General features: G+C 39.6%; 1 protein-coding gene across 1 annotated transcript in view; it reads left to right on the forward strand.

Annotated features, from left to right (window-relative positions):
• fgf11a (fibroblast growth factor 11a) overlaps window positions 1-15,938 on the forward strand; it is a 72,741-nt gene that overhangs the window by 30,352 nt on the left and 26,451 nt on the right. The window contains exon 2 of the mRNA XM_088628449.1: window positions 6,675-6,785. Coding sequence (XP_088484575.1) covers window positions 6,675-6,785 — 111 coding nt within the window. The remainder of the gene's footprint in view (window positions 1-6,674; window positions 6,786-15,938) is intronic.

The raw sequence follows: 15,938 nt of genomic DNA on the forward strand, positions 1-15,938 counted from the left end.
TGATTGTGTGAATGCACCATTTCATCAGAGAATAAAGGTCGTTTCCTTCCAAGCAGAAACCTAGAGGGCAGTAGGCTCGCCTGTGAATGATTAATTATCTTTGAAAAGCAGTCTTACTTACCTTCTACACATTTCTGTCTGCTTCTGAGTGCATTAGGGGCCCATGTTAGAGAAACACAGATGTAAAGTGCTGGAGACTAACAATTTCATCCCCGTGTAAATTTTAGCATATTTAACTCCCCCCTGCACAAACAAAAGGTGTAAAGACATTGCTCATGGTAAGAAATGAATGTGCAGATAAGCACTAAACAGATCACTGTAGTTCGGGGTTTCTCTTTCAGATGCACCTGTATTCCAAGATCCATAACTCTTCTGTAATGTCTTGCAGAGATCGAGACCCTCTGCAGTATTTTGCATACAGAGCAGTTGTTGCTTTGACAGCAGTGTCTCTGCACGACAATCGAAGCTGGGCGCTTACTTTGGCCTGTCCTCCTGCCTGTGTTTCCACCCTGCCAAATCGGATACACTGCAGCACAATTTGCAGATTTAACCTTGACATCATGAGGTTTTTTTGTCTACTTTAGAAAACGTATAGAGCCAAACATATTGTTGAACATCTACTGTACAGTATGCAATAGATTTCAAGTTTTTTTATGTGACACTTAGCTTATAAAGTGAGTGAAACCGCAGAAAGACAAATGTTTACATTTTTATTTTTTGTTCTAGGTAAATATACAAATATTTGTCTTTCTGTGGTTTCACACACTTTATAAGCTAAATGTTCTACGTACATTTGCCTGAATGCTTAATAACTAAGAATACCTGCATATATATAAATCAATTTGAAAAGGCTTCATATTTTGTTTCTAGGTGCTCAAAAACACATTATAAAATTAATAAATATCTGGACCAATTTCCAACTCTTCAAAAATAGTTTCCAGACTCTTAGAAATTAACATTATTATTGTACAATTGTTCTAAGTGGAGCACACATAATACCATTTCTGTTTATAAAGTGTATTTTTGTTACATACGCAACAGTGACTCTCGTTTTTAGTAAGTCTTTAGGGAGACTTGAGGCCTGAATGTTTTAGAATAGAGTACATTTATAACTGCATTATATTGTGGGAGGTGGGGGAAACCTCTCTCAGCCATCAGCTCCTGCTGCTGCTGAGCCATGACGGGCTCTTTCTCCCACAACCCTAGTGGAGGGCACCTGGAAAGCAGACCTGCTCATCTGCTGCATTAAATTGGACAGTGGTGCAGCGGATAGCCTTGCTGGGAGTGCTGGGGCCCTGGGTTCAATTCCAGAGAGTTTACTGTATGTTCCCCCCTTGTTCATGTGGGTTATCCAGTTTCTAGGAGATCCAGTCCAAATCTGTTGGTGTTCATAACCTATTCATCAACTATTCCAATAAAAACAAAGAAGAAAAGGCTTTCTTGCAAAAACAGCTTCTAATTAAAAAAAAAGTTACTTTGAGGCACTTAAGAAAGGCCACAAAGTGACTGCCTTCATTTTAAAAGCTGTGCCAACTCAAGCCAATTCTCATGAATATTTAACTCTCTCATTAAAACTTCATTGTAGTGCTTTGATTAAGTATACACCAAGGCCTCCCAATCCTTTCTTATGAGGAGCTGAATAAATGTTTCTGGAGCACTCACAACAAATACAGCCTCTATAACCATTTATCAGACAGTTCTGCTTTATTTTCTGCAATCTTTCATAGAGACTGTACATACTGTGAAGAAAATCATTTGTATTTCTGTGACGTGTATGCTTAAGCTAATTGGGGGGAAAACAAAAGCTGTTCCAGCAGATTACTTTTATAACTTAGTATTTTTTGGCACATGTATACAAGCCATTGTCCAGGTAGGAACAGTTTGGTTTTCAGGGATCAGAAAGATTTTAATCTCCCAGCTGGTCTCTTTGGATCTCCCTTTTTCAAATTCACATGTTGTGTTATTCATGCTGCCTTCTGTCAGTAGTTTCCCACATTTACTCTCCTCTGCTCCTAACACGTGTTCTCTCTGTTCTGATGATGTACTGATGAATGACTATGAAAGCACAATGTGGTAGTTGGTAGAAAAACAAATTAAGAGGATTTAAAGCTGAAATTGTGGTGGTGCAGCGCTTAGTCTTGCTTGCTTCCCCTGTGGCCCTGAATTAAACACCTGGGGTGCTGTCTGTGTGGAGTTTGCATGTTCTCCCTGTATTCACATGGATTTCCTCTAGGTGCTCCAGTTTTCTCCCACGGTCCAAAGATATGCTGGTAGCTTAATTGGCTTCTAGGAAAATTGGCCCTAGGTGTCTGTGAGAGTGTGTCTGTGTTAGTGTGTCTATGTTAGTGTCTATGTGTGCCTTGTGATGGACTGTTGTCTTCTCCAGTGTACCAAGCCTGTGCCTGTTGCTTCCTTGCTTGGGTGGGTTTTGGCTACTTCTGTGACATTATACTGGACTACTGGACATTATACCAAACATCCTATAAATCCACTGTGTGAGATTTCACTTTCACTGGATTACTAATTTTCAGTGGGTTACTGGGATTCAGTTTTTTGGCTTATTAATACCATGCCTTAATTTGGCATGAATCTCTGCATCACTTAAGCATAGTGCCATGCTAGTTCATAGGGTTTTAATAAGTTACATTAATGAAGCTGTAGGCAAAAGCATAAATGCCCAAATATGAAGTTATTTAACGAATGACCGACTAAAAGGATTATAGTAATCCATTACTATTTTGCTTCCCTTAATATGATTTTGCTGATACTTTAATATTATATTCTTTAACTAGCTCCCTCATAACAGCTGCATACACAGTATTAGACCCGTTTTTTTATAACAATCCTTAAAATGAAGGGTCTTCTATTCAATTTCATAATAAAAGACAACCTTATAATGTACCGTTGTCTAATAAATTACTGTTAAAACACTTTGCCAACATACTAGCTTTACAACATTTTTATTCTAATAAGAAAATAACTAAATGGAGTGTCCCATAAATATTTCAAGGCAATGATTCAAGACTCTAACAGGCAGTTTAAATGTTTGGTTTGGTAACATTATTAATTTGTCTGCATTTTAAATGGGTTCTAAGTATAGCATACAGAAAATATATTATGAATTAGTAGTCTTGCCTTCCTCTGCAGTCATTAATCCACTTCACCTCTCCACAGAATGGCTTTCTATATAATTCTTACCAATGTCAGTTATTAACTCTCCAGAATAAGATCAGTCATTCTCAGTGCAATAACTCACTAGCTCCCACTGCTGAGGTGCATTTTGTCTGTCTTCCCTGTTTGGTTCAGACAATAAAAGCATTTGATCTTTGAAAGTTTGATCACTTGGTTGTTTTATTGAAAGCGTTTGAACTTATTGCCTCATTTGTTGGTTTGGCAGTGTCAGTACTGTTAATTGTAGTAGGTGGGGAGAATTCTTGAAAATATGTAGCAAAATAAGTGGGGAAGGTCAAATCAAAACTATTCTCAACAAATAGAGAGTTGTAAAGAAGGCAAAGAGCATTATGGAATGTGTGTCTCAGTCCCTTCATTGCGAATTTGCGCTACTCCCATCTGGGACACACCACTGTGTCCCCAGGTGTAAAAGTAGGAGACCCAGGGAATCTCTCCTCCCCGCTGCAATATCCCTCTCCAACAATGTCAAGTATCTCTGTTATCTCCTGTAACATTAGATAGATAATACTTTATTAATCCCGTAGGGAAATTATTGCACCGTATTCTCTGTGGGTAATGTTTGTCTTCCTTGTTGTCTCTATTCTCCACTCTCAGGTGCCGAACACCTGAAGAAGGCTCCACACCTGAAATATTGAGTTTCTTTTCCTTTCCTTTCAGCATGGAATAAGCCTTTACCTGTTCCTTTGCAGCCTATGCAGGCCGAGGTAGCTACCTACAGTACTTGATTTTCCTTGTTGTCTTCCTTGTTGTATTGAGGTGTGCCATAAGACACATTTCATCCAGAGGGAAGCTGGAACACAGCTGATCAGAGATAGTGCCAATTCTTGGCTGAGCTCCTTTTGCCAGCCATGTCCTAGATTCTTCAGATAGTGGGGAACCACTCAGTGGGAGACACGAGGGTGAGGTGAGCTGTGCCTGGCCAAGGTTTTCTAACCTTTCCTACCCTGTGCCTGCACTTGCTCACTCTCCTGCAGAGCCTCACGGAACTTGATGCACATTAGTGAGGACTGGGACTGGCAGGCGGGTGTGTCGGCGGAGCGATCACGCACATCCACTCTCTCCCTGTACGGTCCAGGGATTGGTGCTGACAGCTAAGCTGACAATTGGACTGTAAAATATAGAACTACTGGTAATTAAAAAAAAAAACAGATCTAACCAGTTTATGATGAAACGAATGAAGTGACTCTAAAAGTGTGAAGAGTGCAGTAAGTATGTGCGTGAAAGGTTGAGTACACAGCACAAGAGACGAAGAAAAAGATCCTTTCATTTCGCAAATGAGACAGATCCGCCTTGATGAGAGATCGGTTTAAATGAGATCAATGCTGATGTTTCAGAACCGGAGGGAAGGGCAGCCCAGGTTACGCCAGCCCATCGAAATCCGCAATGCTTGTGACAGGCTTATTTCTCTCTGTGTCACACAGCTGCAAAAACTCAAATCCACCAAGGAGACTCCGTGGCCTCCAGACATTTTCTATCCTGACTCTTAGCTGTTAAAACACGAGCCACTGACATTTCAACACAGGTGCCCTCAGGGCAAGTGTCACCCGCGAACTGTTTGGAGATCCAGTAACAGGCACCAGTACATTGCTTTGGCAATGTTTGTACATTTATGGTCAGGACAGAACTGATTTTTGATTCATCCATCAAAAATATAATGAGTTTTGTTTTTCTTACTTGTATCTTGCTGGAACATAAGATTCTATAATAACATTTTCAGTGGCTTTATTAGTTGTTCAGCACTGCTCTTGGTCAGGTTGTGGATAACTACAAAAGTATGAGCTTATTAATTTGGCTCCAGGGCACCTGGAGTTCTTGTAAAGTGTAAAAATGTAAAACGATACACATAAAAAGAAGGCATGTTTTAATTTGTGTTGATTCCAGCTCTGCTAAAACTTGAGTCTACAGTTTGTTAAATTATCAGGCTGCAGTACAGAGAAAGGTATACTGTATTAGTGCAGGAAGGGATCTGCAGTGCAGAGGGTTTCTTAGTTTCATTTCAGCTAGGCTCCATATGTCTTAACTCAGCAGTTACCTGCTTCATAACTGATCCCTTTACAAAAAGTAAACTGAAGTAGAGAACGCAGTGTCAATAATAGTCAAACAAACAGATTGAACACTCTAAAATAATCAAAAAAGGGGATAATAATTCCTTTGAAAGTTCAGGAAGAGGAATAAACAAATATGTGAGACAAAATGTAAAACAATCAGACACTGGACCTTGTTAAAGGAGTTTTAAATTTAGATTCAGTCAAAAAGTCAATTGAGTGTACTGTATAAAGAATTGTGGGCACAGGTGAAAAGGGGTATTAAATGTAAATTTAGAAAAGAATAGTAAAGAATGCCAAAAGAGAAAATATGAAAAATATGGTAATGGAAGGTAAAAAATATTTTTCACTTTTTAATTTTTTTGTACTTTTCTGATGTATTTGGTGCAGTAAAGCAAAGGTCTAGATTAATATTGCGCTCATGTGAATACTAAGAAAAATCAGCAAAGTGCTTCTGGCTGAGGAATTTAGAAGAGGCAGAAATGCTACAGGTACAAGAATAACTTGAGAGCAATGCAACTTGCGAACCTTAGATCTACAAGTGTACCTAAGGAAATGGGATAGTATTCACAGGCTGTTAACACAACACTTCCAACAGTGGTTCAAGATAGGGGTCAGATCTTGTGACAAGCCACCAGTAGTGAGGACAGTGGTTTCAGCTGACCAGCAACTAGAAGTCACTGCGGTCTCTGTTGTTTGTAAATAGGTTCACTTGTGGTGCATTGAAGGGAGGCACTGGCACAGTGGTTATGAGTACACCTCTCAGCACTGGGGCTCTAGGTTCACTTCTGAATCTGGGAGTTCACTTCTGAATCTATCTCTGTGGAGTTTGTATAGTCTCCTCTGTGTAGTATATTGAGTGGTTTTACTCAAGGTCCTCTGGTTTCCTCCCATGAACCAAAAACAACTTGTTGTTTCATTGGATTCTGGGAAAACTGGGCCTGGCGTGAGTGTGTGCATGTTTGTGACAGTGTGTGCCCTGTGATGGACTGGTACACTGGCAGGGTGTACACTAGAGATAGGCTCTAGCTCCCCCACCACCCTCACGTGGATTAAGTGGTTAGAACAATGGATAGGTGATATAAAAATTGCCCATAAAATAAACAATGGTATAACCTTTTCTACTGAAATTAGATAAGCAGACTACTGTATAAAGACTCCTGGGATTAAACTTTTAAGTTTTTTCTGATGGAACTTTGAAGTTCACAAACAACATTGTCCTCCATGACAATGACCTTTATGTTCTCAACACATTGTCAAGAGCTGCAGCTGCTCCACAGGAGCAGGGAAGCTGATTCCTGCTTTAAAGTATTCATCATCTTAATATTGCAGACAGAAGCTAATTTCTACTCTTCCTCTGATGCAGAATTGTTGCCATCAGGCTGCCTCTGGCCCATCTGGTGATTTTTGTTTGTTTTTTTTCCATTTCTTTTGCAGAGCCCCAGCTGAAAGGCATTGTCAGTCGCTTGTACTGCAGACATGGCTTCTACCTCCAGTTGCAGCCTGATGGGACAATAGACGGTACCAAGGATGAAGCCAGCTCCTTCTGTGAGTCTTTGTGACTGGCATCTTTTTTTTTATCCCCCACACACACACCATCTGCCACTTTCCTGTCCAGCAGGGTGAATCCCAGACGGATAACCTTGGTTTTGCTGTCCGAGGGCACAGTTGGTGACATCTTGGAGTTCAGAGAGAAATCCCACTGGTCTGTTCAAACACAGGTGCATCAGGGCCACAATGTACAGTAGCTCGGTTTCTCAACGCACAATGCCCGCACAGATTCACACAGGTCAGCCAATGATCTTCTCGTCAAAGGGTTTGTTTTTCCAAGATCCACCTTTGCCCTTTGTTCAAGGGTTGGAAAGTTTAAACAAGAGCAGATGTCTTCTCAGAGCTGGGAATTCCAATGCTGTGAACTCTGCACTCGCAAAGTACAGCTTACAGAGCTTGTGCATCCCTTAAATTCCACTCAGGATTCAATCAGACAATTGATTACAATCCATTCCAGCTGGGTGGCTTGAGTTATGATTATGGGGCTGTCACGGATGTCGGAAAGGACGAACCGTGACAGAATAGTGGAAGAGCGAAAAGACCCTATGCGCAGTGGCGAGACGGGGGTTAGCCCGGGCTCAGCTGTTCAGGAAATGCCGTATAGAAACCTATGCCCTCAGGTAGCGGATGTGGGGCGACCTGGTGCTAGGCGGGTTTCAGGACATCCGAACGTCAGTGCTGAGCAAAGGCAGAATGAAAGACCCGGAAATAAATAGCCCCAGCGAGAGAGAAACACCGGAAGGACAGCTAAGAACTGGAAATGAGAGACAGGACAGAGAAGGAGCCCCCTCTGGCTGCAGAGGGCGTGACAGGGGCTGTTTCCGTCTTTACAGCTCTGCAATGCAGAAGGCTTTCTGCACACGTGGTTTTCCAAACAAGTTCCATACAAAGGCAAGATGATACACAACATTCAGATACGCAACTTACATCTTTTCTGACCTACAATTCTTTGGATAAAACTTTAGCCTATAGTAGAGATGGATATCATGACAATTACAGATGGACATTTTTTGGATATTTACTTTTGAATATTTTATTTTATTAAATTGTATTTTTCATTTTCTTTTCATCAGCGAATGATTGTGTATTTAACATCTTTGGCCTCTCCAATTATTATCGAATTGTTTTGTGCTATATCTTTATAAGGTTTTAACAAGGCATCACTGCTAATATGTGAAAATCCCCTCAGATATTATGAAAATCTAAATTTTCATAGAAATTGGTCATAGAAAAGCTATGCAGGTGTTTTCTATTTTGTAATGCACTTAAAATTCTTTTCTTGGAAGTTATCTAGGTGAAGTGTGTAAAACTAAAGTCCTTGCAGATTGTTACAATGGAACCTTATGAAACAGTTCATAGACTTCTAAAGTGATTTTAGTTGTTGTTGATCCAAATAAAACTATATGGAGGTAATCTTTGTTTACAAGAGACATTTTTATTTTCAGTTTTTGTGGAAACTGTATAAACTTGACCACTTTCTTTAATTTTCCCAAAATGTTGTGCGCATCCCCATCCGGCTGTCATGGAAAACATTTTGACTGAAAATCTCTCAGAAATAAACCTAAACAAAAAATCTTAACATTTATTCTAGTTCACTTTAGAAATTTACTTTACAATGCTGATTTGTAGAGCACTAAGAACATTAGAAATCTGAACTTAGGAACAAGCACATTAAGACATGTGACATGGTGTACTATATAAGATTCCAGAAATCATTTGATGGAGCCTTATAAAAGGTGATCAAATGAAGATGAAGGAATATGAGGTAATGCAGAGCTCAATTTGATGTTACTGTTTCATGAATTAAAATGGGTTACGATTTGACAAGTGTACATAAAGATCTGGCAATTAAAATGAATTTGATTTACAATCTTCTCAGAAATTGAATTGCAAATAGCTTAGCTTGACTACAAATCTATGTTGAGCACAGGCTCTTTAGACCATCAGAGCATTTTTTCTTTCATGACAACTCATTCTGACCCAGTATCTCTCTGGACAGATCCCAGAATGTATTAGAAGCCCCAGAACATGGTCAGCTTATTTATAGGATGCTTTTGTATTTTTTTTCCAAAATCAAGTAGTACCAGTAACTATTATACATTTTTTATTTTTACACAAAATACTGCTATTTACACTTTTCAGTTTAGAAAACTGCTATCACTGTACTTGACAGTTTTCACTTGAGTTTTCAGAAGCCATTATTTGTCTCCATTTCTCCTTTTGCTCAGGTGATTTCTTTGAGCTTAGGGATCTCTTGCTTCTCCTTGTAACCTTGTACCCAGGACACTATGGTCCTGTTAGTGGCGAAGACCCTTTTAGCCTATGTCTGCCTGGAATATCCTCCCCATTTTGTTAAACTTCTGCAGCAGAACATAGCAGGAGCCTGGTTCAGGTCTTAAATTGAAGCTAACCCCCTTGGCTTTGAGCGTGAACAGTCAAATTTCTTATATTTCTTAATGTGTCCACTCAGCAGACAAACATATTAAAAAACAACCTCAAAATACAGCAGGCCGAAAAGTTGTTTTGGTCTTCAGAGTTCAGAATTTTCAATTCTATGTCTGTCAGGGTCCTGGGAATGATTTGAAAACCTTGTTCTAGGTGACTACTAGCTTGGCTAAAAATCTGGGACAAATTGATCAATTAGAAAAAAGTCTACATAATGTTTTGTGAAGACTGGACCTGAAATGAAATTTCTCACATACAATAAATAAATCATTAAAATATTGAAAGTAATAACAATAAAAACCATTGCAATTGCTATAAAAACCTTAAGACACTGCTAGAGAGTCTTTATCTGCTGTTATACATTGAAAAAAAACATCAGAGTTGCCTTCTGTTGTGAAAAAATGAGCACTGATAAGAAACTGATTGATTACCCCTTCTGAGTCAATGATTGACAGCTAGAAAGCAAGTGGCATGGAGCCTGAGGCTTCTAGAGGAAGTCTTACCCCCTAAGGCCTCTGAATGGCTGAAAATACAATGAATGACAGCGTTTTTTTACCAATCAGATCGCCTTTTCTGGCTGTCCTGCTTCTAACATTTACTACAAAGTCAATAACATTCAGTAACCTCCAGGTCTTAAGGTACTGTAAGTTAGTCTAGGCTTCTGTGGATATATATCGTGCTTCAGAATAAGGTAAAAACATGGGATATATATATTTTCTGGCTTATTGATTACCTTATAGAGGCATATTAGAAGTTTGGAAGTGCATCATTTTCGATTGATAATATGGTTTTGTGGTTTTGTTGGTAAAAAAAACGATTAAAAATTATGCAGGAATCAAAGGTAGATATTGATTGACACCGTGGACGCTTACAACCACACCAAAGATAGCACACGTATGATTATATTAATGTTTTTTATATTGGTTCAAAAAACAGTTTTGTGAACCCTAGTAGAACCCTTTTCGATTGATAAAAGGATTTCTGTAAAGGTTTTGTGGTTTTGGTGATGTAAAACGATGAAGTGAGACGGGACTTTTGAGGCAAGTCAGAACGTGGCGGATCCGTCCATGTCCAGCATTAATACTCAACCTGCATTTAGCAGACTAAAACGCCTGGTAAATGAGGGACACCATATTGAAAGCAAGGGCTTCCAAAAAGGTTTGGCACAGGTGTTGATTAAGCAAACAACATCCCAGCATGCTTATGGTCATGTATAAAAATGGTGGAAAGGTGGAGGCATGCCTATAATTATGACTAGCATGGCTGCAAGAGGAGATCACAGTGTCTCTGAAAGAGGGGTGGTGGTTTGGGTTGGAGTGGTTAAAGATCTTCAGTGACTAGGACAGCTCACCTTGCTGATGGTTCACAAGCAGCAGTGTGTATTAATCTGAAGTGCAAGGCTAAAGCGGATGAGCAACTGCAGATCAACCAACTGCCAATTTCAACCTGTGGCGCAAGCATCTAGTTTAAAAAAAGATCCAAACATTCTACAGAGCAGGATAACACAGTCGGGATGCAGTGCACATTACGCATGACAGTGCACTTCCATGAGTCCAGTGGTGCAAAGAGCAATGTAATACAGTCAGATGAATCATCCTGCACCACAATCTCAGCAAGTACAGAGACGTCACTATAGAGAGCCCTACATTCTAGTGGCTCTGTTATGTTTTGGGGGACATCTTCCTGGCATTCTTTAAGTACACTCCCTCACTTATACAGAAGTTCAATGCAAATTACTACTTAGTAGTGCTGAGTGATCTTTTGTGGTCCAAGTGTTTGATGAGCAGGACACTGATGTTATCCACATGTCCAGGCCTTCAAAGTCACCAGATGTGAACCCAATCAAGCATTTGCTCGATATTCTAGAACAAGGTCTGAGACAATGTTCTTCTCCTCCCTCAACCTGGCATGAGCTGATTGACCTTGTAGAGGAATGGTGCCAAATCCCTTTTGCAGAAATCCAGGTGCTGGGAAACTATGCCACTGCACAAACCTCAGAATGACAGCTAAGAAAAGAGCTGAATGTATTGTACACAAGCTGTAGGCGTGGATTCTGGTTCATTAAGGTTCATCCAATTTCTGATTTGTCTTTTAATATCTGTTTAACAATTGTGGATTAGATCTATTACAACCAACCCCAACTCACGTACTGTACATTCATTTCAATGAGGATAAATCAGTAATCTTAAAATATTACAGTGGGTTCAAGCCTTTTAAAGGGCCCAGCAATAGCAGCCCTGCAGTTGAGTTTTCAGTGGGCCTCTCTCAGCTTTTTTGGTATAAGATGACTCAGTGTATACCTGATAAAAACTTTGCAGGAACCAAACAGCAGGATCACATTGATATCTTAATTGTTAAATAACTCTATCTGTCCATCTCCTAACTACTTTATCCAGTACAGAGTCATGGGGGAGCCACAGTCTAACCCAGCAAGCAATGGACAGGATACACCCTTGACAAGACACCAGTCTGTCACAGGCACACACACACCAAAGCCAAGATGCTATTTAACTTCCTAGCATGTCTTTTTGCTATAGGAGGCAACCAGGGGACCTAGAAAAACCCAATCAAACATGGAAAGAACATACAAACTGCAGATAGGACTATAATTGAACTTAACTTCTGCGCCACTGTGTTGTCCTTAATCACAATAGTAAAAAATATCATCTAAGGGCATTGCTTAGAAATGAATTCAAATCTTATCTTTTCCTCAATATCAGCCACATTTTTCCAGCAAGTGTAATTTGTCACTACTGTGTCATTTTGCCAAAGATGGTGATCAGGTTTTATGGGTAGACTGGTAGATGAATTTGATGGTTTACTGGATTCTGCGATTTGGTTCGGCACCAGCCACACTCAGACTTAGCATTCTGTATACTCACCGGCTTTGTTCTTAACTGCCCCTTGGTATCTATTCCTCCTGTTTTTGACAAAAAGTGCTTTGACCGTCGAAGTTGGGAAGGACACTGACACAGCTCCTCTCCCGCACAATTAAATAGAAAGCCTTCCTTTGGCAGGAGACCAAGGACTGGATCCCAGCCAGGCATGTTGAACAGTGCACTGAATTGCGATGCCAGTTAATATCTCATTTTAATAAAGCCATCCTGTAGTATTGATCCCTGTGGCTGACGGCAGTATGTTTACACCAGGAGGTGACAGACAGCTGGCAAGTCCACAAGTGACAGATACTTCCTTAATTCCTTGTTCTGTAGAAACCCCATGGTTTTGGGGTGTCAGCAGCTCACTCTCTCCTGGAGAACTGAGAGTTATCCCAAGAGTCCATTAATAGGGCTCTGCAGGGAATCGCAAGCCAGTCAGTGTCTGGTACAGGTATAGCACAATCAGGGGAAAGCAACCACAGCAAACCTTTCAGAAGGGGACTGCGGTTTATGGTTCTCCAGAACCTGCATGAACTTTGTGCACAGTGCCTTAATACTTGTAGAAACTAATGTCTTCATCTTGCAAGTAAATCTCTCCCATGTCCTTGAAATTGTAAAACGTCAGGCTGGGCCCAAGCAAATTACAGAAAATGCCTCGTTTAGCTATTCACATAAAAATCAATCCCATCGTCCTCTCAGTTCTTTGCAGAGAGCGGGAGGAAAGCTTCCTGCAGCGCTGGGCCAGGTGGAACTGCCAGTCTGCTTTGCAGGAATAAACACGACGGGGCTGTCAATGGATTTGGCCTTTTCCTTGTTTTTCTTCCAGAATGAAAATTGACTTTTCATTTCAATGTAACAGCATTGGAAAGCAATAAAGGCTGTCAGCTTTATTTCCTGAACTTTATCCCCCCGTAATTATACAGCTCGTTGAAGTGAAAGTTTATTAGCCTCCTTCAGCTAGAAAATAAAACATGCCCACTGAGTTTATTTTCTTTGCTGTAAAGCCACCTTCCAGTACTGTCATTAGGATTCTGCTCTTCAAAAGTTATTGCACATTTGTGTAGGGAGGGTATTAAAGTGGTATATCAAGTCCGACTGCGTCCAGCCTGTCAGTGCATTAAGTATAGACTCTGAGTATCGCTGTAGCTGCAGACTGGAGGATCACCACCCTGCATGTTAAATGAGTTCATTCACTAGAGTGAGGATTTCATATTGAGGTCCTGGGATCCCTTTATGGACCTCCAACACACACTTATCCTTGCAGTAATTTGTTTTTCATTGATTAAGGGAAATGCCTTGACTGGAAAAATAAGGATTTTATCGTCCTGTAGTACAGTTTTGATGGGAGAGAGGTGATCATTTGATGAGGTGATTAAGGTTGCTGGGGCTTGGAGAATTTGGTTTTAGGCAGCTATCCTAACAACTACAATACAGTAAAGTGCAGATCACTGTCATTAGTGAATTACACCAACAATACAGTAAAGTGTGCATCACCTGTCATTACTGAATTACACCTACGATACAGTAAAGTGCACATCCCCTGTCATTACGGAATTACACCCATGATACAGTAAAGTGCACATCCCCTGTCATTACTGAATTACACCCATGATACAGTAAAGTGCACATCACCTGTCATTACTGAATTACACCCATGAGACAGTAAAGTGCACATGTCATTATTGAATTACAAATACAGAACAGTCACAAGCCAATATCTAATATTTAATTATTGGTATCAATTTTATAAGCATAACTTTTCAATTTTATCTTACAAGTGAGTATCTTTGCTGAACATGATGGCTTGAGAAGAGATCCCAAGGCCTAATGAGTAGGGAAAACTCCTGAGTTGCACTGACACCTGCAGGAGAAATGCTGCTGGAGCTTTTTGTGGACCAGCAGGTGATGTTCTCTTCTATCTGAATTCCATGTCTACACTGTCCTTTGAAAAGCTCAAATACAAACTGAAAGTCCGATCAAGCAGAATTGTTTGTACTGTACGTGTAGGGGTATCATTTTCAGTGCTCTAGCGAAATTTCACTCCAGGATCAATCTAATCCAGAAACTGGGAACATTTTCTTGTCCAAGTACCAAAAAATAGACACTGTTGTTCTTGAGTTTCAATGCTATTAATATTATACAGATGTTTAAAATCCATAATTATAGCACTAGTAGAGTAACATGTATGGCATATGTATGACACCTAAGACACAAATGCCTAAGTCCTCAAACTAGAAATATTAAACACAAAATTCTCTCCATGTTCCATGAATGTACTGTACCATACCATTTATGGTTATTAACCCTAGTAAACAATGTCCCTGCAAGTTGTTCAGTTGCCAGAACTGCAGAGTTGCTCTGCAGGCATAAGATTGTCCATTAGGAATTTCTAAACCCCTTCTTATACTATGTATACTATGTATTGTCCGTATCATTCATTAATCAGCCTAGCATTTGGCAAATAAATTCCGTTCAGGCATTTAACTATATCTGGAGACTAAGGGACAGAACAGTCTTTAGTGTGCCAATCAAAACAGATCTAACATGGGTCTACCTACCTTTATGTATTTTTTCGATAGGTCAAATACTTTTTTTTGTCATTATTAGATTGTGCACATCAAGAGTGTGCACATGGTCTTTGAAATATAGCAGGTTACGGAAACAAAGTGTCTTGATTCTTATTTACTGATCTCCTGCTGAATTGTGCCATTAAAGAGGAAAAGTTCATTAGTGAGGGTTTTGGGAGCAAAGTGAATCCAGACAGTATGTTCTGTCTTGTGTGCTTCATTAGTGAGTCTCACATAGGAAAAAGGTGATCACAGAATGGCCAGTTAGCAGTCAAGATCAAGCAAATGCAACTCTGCTAAAGTGTGCGTCTAAATAAAATAAAAGCAACCTTGGTGTTTCTCTGTCATTTCTTTCAGTTCCTACAATGGGCTGTTCTCAGTGCTTACCAGAGCAATTCCAAGTTAATTTAAATGAATAGCTTGTGTAGATGGACAGCTTTGTGGAAAAATACACTGTGATGACTGGATTGAATCTGAAGAGACGATTTTAAATAATTATTTGGCTGTGAATAGTGAGCTTGGTTGCAATTAAAGTCTGCAAACAGTCAATCTTGTGAGGTGTAAAGTTTTGTGAATATAAAGTAGGATCAGATTTGAGTGGATAGTTAAAGTGTGATTGGTTTGCCTAATTTAATGTGGGAAGAGAAAAATAAATTAGCGGGCCCAGAAAGGACTACAAAAGGGCTGTAAAATCAGCCTGAACTCAATTTATTTACAGCCAGTCTATAGGGTGAGGTGGTTATTGCCTGCTCAGCACAATTAGAGTCTTTCTACTTTGACTGAAGCCTGTTACTGTTTTCAAGCTCTGTTTCCTATAATTGATGAATGATTAAAGTCCCTTGAACGTGCACAGTGTCATCGAGAAATGGCAAATGTCCCAGAGGCCTTGTTGCTTCAATAATGTCTGCATGGCCTGTATACCATTACAGAAGATATGTGTTCTTTTGATTCTTAAATTTTCTAAATCCATAATTTTGCTGCAGTCTGAGGCATTACATTCTACTTAATAAAAATAATTACTTCCCAAAGCATTACATATAGAGAAACAATAAAAACATCAAATAGTTACAAACAGTATGGTTTGTAATTTGCTGACCAAAAGTGTACACAATATTTCAAATGAATTTTAACATAACATTCCTTGATTTGAAATCTACACCTTTGGCTACATATTCGAGCATTTTGCCTTTTTAATTGCTTCCTCACATTGTCTTGAAGGTGTAAATTTGTCAGCAGAAACAGCTAAGTTTCTTTCATAA

The sequence above is a fragment of the Lepisosteus platostomus genome, chromosome 4, assembly GCF_059453375.1.
Source record: "Lepisosteus platostomus isolate fLepPlt1 chromosome 4, fLepPlt1.hap1, whole genome shotgun sequence".
NCBI classification, from domain to species: Eukaryota; Metazoa; Chordata; class Actinopteri; order Semionotiformes; family Lepisosteidae; genus Lepisosteus; species Lepisosteus platostomus.